The sequence below is a fragment of the Parathielavia appendiculata genome, assembly GCF_033297405.1.
Source record: "Parathielavia appendiculata strain CBS 731.68 unplaced genomic scaffold N657scaffold_38, whole genome shotgun sequence".
NCBI classification, from domain to species: domain Eukaryota; kingdom Fungi; phylum Ascomycota; class Sordariomycetes; order Sordariales; family Chaetomiaceae; genus Parathielavia; species Parathielavia appendiculata.
Window position 1 is genome coordinate 113,795 of NW_026944257.1, and position 5,665 is coordinate 119,459.

The 5,665-nt window shown below is 53.3% G+C and overlaps 2 protein-coding genes across 2 annotated transcripts; both read right to left on the reverse strand.

Moving 5' to 3' along the window:
* Positions 1–401: 401 nt before the first annotated feature.
* N657DRAFT_627988 (uncharacterized protein) lies at positions 402–1,276 on the reverse strand. The gene is made up of 2 exons (XM_062790834.1): positions 793–1,276; positions 402–740 (listed from the first exon to the last, which is right to left on the reverse strand). Exons 1-2 carry the CDS (start codon positions 1,128–1,130, stop codon positions 638–640), a joined length of 441 nt encoding a protein of 146 aa, XP_062642559.1. The 5' UTR covers positions 1,131–1,276; the 3' UTR covers positions 402–637.
* A 180-nt stretch (positions 1,277–1,456) lies between these two features.
* N657DRAFT_583035 (uncharacterized protein) lies at positions 1,457–2,926 on the reverse strand (the record flags this gene model as incomplete). Its single annotated transcript, XM_062789647.1, has 2 exons — positions 1,457–2,091; positions 2,152–2,926. The coding sequence occupies 2 exons, from the start codon at positions 2,924–2,926 to the stop codon at positions 1,457–1,459; spliced, it is 1,410 nt and encodes a 469-aa protein (XP_062642560.1).
* Between the last annotated feature and the right edge of the window lie 2,739 nt (positions 2,927–5,665).

Genomic DNA, 5,665 nt, shown 5'->3' on the forward strand with positions numbered 1-5,665 from the left:
AGGGAAAAAATGGCAGAGAAGGGTGTGGTGGAAGAGGAAAGGCGCGTTGAGGAGGAAAATGAAGGACCATCAAAAAGGCGTCGGACGGGTTCGCGGCTCTGTGGCATTTGCCGCAAGACTGGCCACAATGCAAGGACATGCCCAGAGACTGGAGAAATAGATAGCTCAAGCGATTCTGAGTAGTTTCAATTGATCGCATCAGATTTTGGTGGACTTTTGGCAGTTTGTAGTGGTGTGGTCTAGAAAAGTGTCCCGGTCGATGGGGTGTCCCGCTCGATGGTGGACCACGTTAACTAACTAAAGTTAATTAGGAAAACGAAAACACAAAGAAAAGAATATGGAAAGAGAAGAGGGAAGAACAAAGAAAGAATGAAGAACATAAGATCATAAAAAAGAGGATAGTTACGGAGTAGAAGTAAAAGGCCTAATTACAGTACCTCATCCAACTCTTGATGCCAGCTACGCTTGTCACCTCCCAATCTGCAGAGTTTCGTGCTAGCTAACAAACACGCCAGGATTGGATTGTAACTTACATATACTTACAACACAAACAAGATTCAATTCGATGTGTGATGTCCAATCTTGTAAAGATATACCAGCAAGAATTGATACACCTGTGACGTCTCCGGCAAGTTAGTTACTCAACTGCCTCTCCCAATTCCCGAAGCTTCTTGCGATCCGCTTCCTTGGCCTTCTCCGAGACATTAGGGTTCTTGAGTGCAGCCTTCAGCCCACGGATTCTGTCTACCGTTAGCAAAACTTTGATGCTTATCGGGGGTAAATCACCCTTACACGTTTCCCCTATCCTTCTCCTCCCCCATCTGCTGCATCCCTCCAGCCTCTCCACTGGAAGCCCTGCGCGCCGTCGTTCTTCCCGTTGCATGGGCGGGCTGTATGCCACTGGAGGACACCTGTTGAGCTTGAGCTTTGCTTGAGTGCGAGTGCGGACCCGTGGAGGAACTCTTCTTGCTTCCCGAGGCCCGCCGCTCTGAACGTGGCGCCGGCTCCTCTACACTCCCACCAAACTCCCTAGCCAGAAGCTCACGGTCGTGTTGTTTAGCTTCCTCTGATACACGGGGATTGTGGATGGCGGCCCTGAGGCCCCGTTCACGGTTTTTGGACTCCGACATACTTGAGAATGGATTCAACGAGTCTTTAGAAATGAAGTCGAGTTGGTTGCTCAAGTCGAGCCATGCATGAACCTCGACTCTGACGGGCACGAACACACAGGGACTTTATGTGGCACGAACCTGGTACCATCACTGCTCCTGTGAGGGGTAACATTGAAGACTAATACCTAAGCTATCAGCATGACGTATGAACTCGGCAATTTCGTCGTCAAATCCTCCGACTCCCCGACTAACACATCGTGCCAAGGCTTCTCATCCCAGCAGCCTCAGCCATTCTCAAGCTGATTTGCTACAGTACCATACATTCTCACTTCAAAGGAACCTACCTACAGACCAAAAGGCCAGGTCTCGTCAAACTCGAGAGGCACATGAGGCTGATGGACCTCGAGCGCGCCCACATGGCGGGTCTCATCAAACCAGATGAAACCGTCAAGCTGCTCCGGCAGCACCGTCGACGAATAGTGCGACTGCCTCTCGGTATGCGGCGCGTAAATGACACCAATAAATCTCTCCAGCCGCTTCTTCATGAGCGCCTTCCTCAGCTCCTCGTTGCAATGCCCTTCACGAAGGTCGAGCACAAAGCTCTTGACCCCCGTCGCATGCATGAGCTCCTCGTAGCTGTTTGGGAGACCGGGCCGCACCTTCATGACCTGCATGTCGCCGTCCCAGCGGCGGGCGGCTGCCACGGTGCCCGTGTTGGTGCTGCAGCCGATATTGAGCGCCTGTCTGGCAAATGTCTCCTTACACAGCTGCCCAATGTTGAGCTCATCGCGGGACCAGCCCATGCTGGTGGCGCGGGCGTCGCCGATGTGGCTGTTGTGCGCCCACACGACCGCTTTGGCCGGCCCATTCTTGCCACGATGCTTGAGCACGCGCACCAACGTGTCAAACATGTGTCGATCTCTCAAGTTCCACGACTCGTCGCGGCCATAGTACATGGCCTTGTAGTATAGCTCGGCGTCTGCGATGACTGTCAGTCCCAGGCCTTGATAGTGTACATCAAACAACCCCCCTAACTCACCCTTCACCAATCTCGCATTCTGCTCCCCGCTATGGAACTCCTCCCCATCCATACTCTTGGCCGCATACTCCAACCTCTTACCCAACAGATCCCTCAGCACCCTGACCACATCCTTCTCACACCCCCTAAACCCACTGGCGAGCGCCTCGAGCCCATACTCATGAGGATCCTCGGCCCAGACCATCATCTGACCGTACCTCTCCCTTGCCTGCTCCGCCATCTCCTTATCCACAGTCTCCAAATAGTCAATAACCGCCTTCATCGACGCCCCCAGGCTGTACAAATCTAAGCCATAAAACCCCACGGCGTCAGCACCCTTGGGATCCCGGTCTTTGTTATACAGTCTCAGCCACTCGGTAAACCGCTGCACCTCTTGATTTCGCCACATCCACGTGGGAAACCGCATGAACGCCGGCTCCCTCCCTTCCTTCCGAGTCTCGCCCTCGGGCCCCACGCTCGCGCGGGCTCCGGGGCCGGGGCGGTGCCGCACATAGCGGTCGACGGCTTCGGCGTCGGGCCAGTCGGCTTCGACGGCGACGATGTTGAAGCCGTAATGTTGGATGAGGTGTTTGGTTAGCTCGGCGCGGGCCGTGTAGAACTCGGACGTGCCGTGGGATGCGTCGCCGATCAGGATGATTCTGGGCTCTGGATCGGCGCGGGCGAAGGAGGAGAAGAAGTCGGTCAGGGCGGTGGTGGATTGGGAGAGGGGCGGGATCGGGGTGAGGTTGTCACGGAGGAGGGCGAGGGCGGGGTCGCTTTCAAGGGAGGAAGACATGCTGGTTTTGTTGCGTGAACGGAATAGTGTTTGTTTCCGAGTTGTCGTGTGGATGCGGAGGTATCGGTGGTTCACATGGATTGGTTTGGTTGTTGATGAGTGAGATGCAATGAAAAGAGCTGCATGTCGAGATGCTCGGCCGAGTGTGGCCGCTGTGGCGAGCAGCTTCATGGGGGGTTTGCTTTCATGGTGCTGCGAATCGCAAGTCGACCGCGGACATTCTGCGGGTGTGCAACGCGTTCAAAGTGCTGGCCGCTTTCAACCGCGTCGATGGATGACGACAAGTCTCGACGCTGATAGGATGAGACGATGGCTTGACGTCAAAGCTGGTTGTTGTGGTCAGGCGGGGTAGCTTGCCTCTCTGTGGGCGTCTCCCGATCACATTCACTGCAAGAACTCTGTGTGGGTATTGAGCCACCTGTGCACTGAGCGATTGCGTTCTTCTTGATCATGATACTTGGAACCGTCGCGATAGGACCAATACTACCGTAATCTCGGACAAGGTACTCATTGCTAATCCAGAAGGCCGTCGAAATTGAATAGCGATCGCGTAAAATTCCACGATTGTGCTTTCAGTTCATGAGAGTCCGGTTTGATCATTCTGTACCGCCGTAATCTCTTGGTGTTTAACATTTCGGATGAGATTGGAAGAGTAGTTTGACTGATTGACGGATGGATGGAATTTATTTCGCCCGGAGGCACGAAGCCTAAAGGGCCTTGGCACGCTAACTACATCCGATTCGTTGACGTTCGGTCATCAACTCGTACAAGCCCTCTACTCTCTCCCCTTTTCTCATGCCACCTGTTGCCTCTTGACTTAGTTTAGCAGATCAACTTGGAGGCTGCGTTCTCCAAGTGTTCAGCGTCCTATTTTCAGCAGCTAAAGCGGGATCTGCTGGTTGAGGCTGTGTAGTGTATGTGGAGCTCCGCTACTGTGATTGACGGCAATACTGGGCAGTTCATCCACTCGCACTGTGAGCTTCAAGAGTAGGTACAGTCAGGGTCCAAAGTCTCCAATACCCCACTTAATTCAACGCGACTGTCCACGCGTCGCGACACCCCTATGCTCTTCCAACTGTAACAACTCAACATCATGAGGCTCGATTTAGCTGATTTTAGGGCCATATTGACGGAAAAATTGAAGCCGGGATGACGAATTATTTCTGTTGAACTGAGTGGGTTCCTTGGCACCAGGATTCACGGACTGAGCACTGATGTTCAATGCGAGACTCTCAGTCAACACAGATCCATCACAATGACGCAGTTCCTGACATAACGTCATATCATGGCACAATGTCTCTATATAAGGGGGTAATTCCCCTGGGAGGATTAGAGAGGACAATTCTTCCAACAAGAAAGGGGCATTCTGAGGCACCCTAACCCACTATCTTGATCCTTCATTTGTGTAGTCACTCTGGAATCGTGACTCCAATTCAAGCTTCGTTTCATACCTCAATCTGTTCAATACCATTTGGTTGATCTAAGCTTACTTGAGCATGTAACTGTTGGCTGCCCAACACCCCACCGCTTCTCCAGCTCGGCAACAGAGGGCATTATAGCGAACCTGTAACGCCAGAGCTGATAAAGCGCCTCTACGGTACGGAGTATACGTAGGAACTGGATCTATGGCGCGCCTTATTATTGTTGTTGCACAACGGTTATAGCTAGCGCCCTAAGCATTATAGGGCTTGAGACTATAGTTACTATAGCTAGAGAATAGCTATAGTCTAGCTCAGAAATCACTGTCGCTATAAGTGGGGGTCTGTCACGGCGATTGCGCCGTGCCTGCTAGGACCCACGGGTGGAACCCGGCATGTGGAAAGCACGGGCCCCTGTGGGTTAAATATTCTGCACCTCGCTGCCGCGAGACCTGTTCGTAGCTCCTCGAGCTACGTCTTGACAATCAAGCCTGCCCGTACCTGACGGAATAGAGCTTAGACTGTAGTTTAGCCCGAATACAATTGTCATTGGATTGTCCGCCTGTCCCGCCGTGACAGCTGGCATGTCTTGCTCTCTCCTTGAGAGGGCGTCTGGGACTGCCGCTTCTTTGCCAGGCCGATATCTCAGGGTGAAGTTGTATCTGGCAAGGATCTCTGCCCAGCGGACCTGCCTCTCGCTCAATTGCCGTTTCTTCTGGAAGTATTCGAGGTTCTTATGGTCCGTCCAGACCTCGAATGACGGCACGCTTCGTAGCTCTGCGTCCCACTGCTCCAAACAGCGTATCACAGCCAAGAGTTCCTTGTCGTGAATCGGGTAGTTGCACTCGGCTGGGCTATTTTTCCTGGAGAAGAAGGCGACTGGGTGTAGGAGTCCATCGTTTCCGTACTGGGAGAGGGCTCCTCCAACAGCGTAACCAGACGAGTCCACCTCAACCACTGTCTTCCGTTCTGGGTCCCATTGGGCCAAGACAGGGGCTCCGATCAGGAGGGCCTTCAGGTGCTGAAAAGCCTGCTCGCACTGGGGTGACCAGATGAAAGGGGTGCCCTTCTTCGCCAGTGCTGTTAGGGGCATCGCTATGTCCGAGAACTTAGGTACGAAGTCGCGGTAGTAGTTGGCAAATCCCAAGAAACTGCGAACTCCCTTGACAGACCGTGGGCGCTCCCATGACTCAATGGCCTCAATCTTCGTAGGGTCAACCCGAACCCCCTTGCCAGCCTCCACGATGAATCCTAGGTATTTGACGGTCGTGGTCTCGAATTCGCACTTGTCGATGTCAACCTGGAGGCCGGCATCCTGAAG

What these genes read in the sequence shown, in the direction of transcription:
- N657DRAFT_627988 (XM_062790834.1), bottom strand. Translation starts at nt 1,130, where the DNA reads ATGTCGGAGTCCAAAAACCGTGAACGGGGCCTCAGGGCCGCCATCCAC. An exon ending in GAGAAGGATAGGGGAAACGT is followed by an intron (nt 741 to 792) that starts GTAAGGGTGATT and finishes AACGGTAGACAG; the next exon opens with AATCCGTGGGCTGAAGGCTG.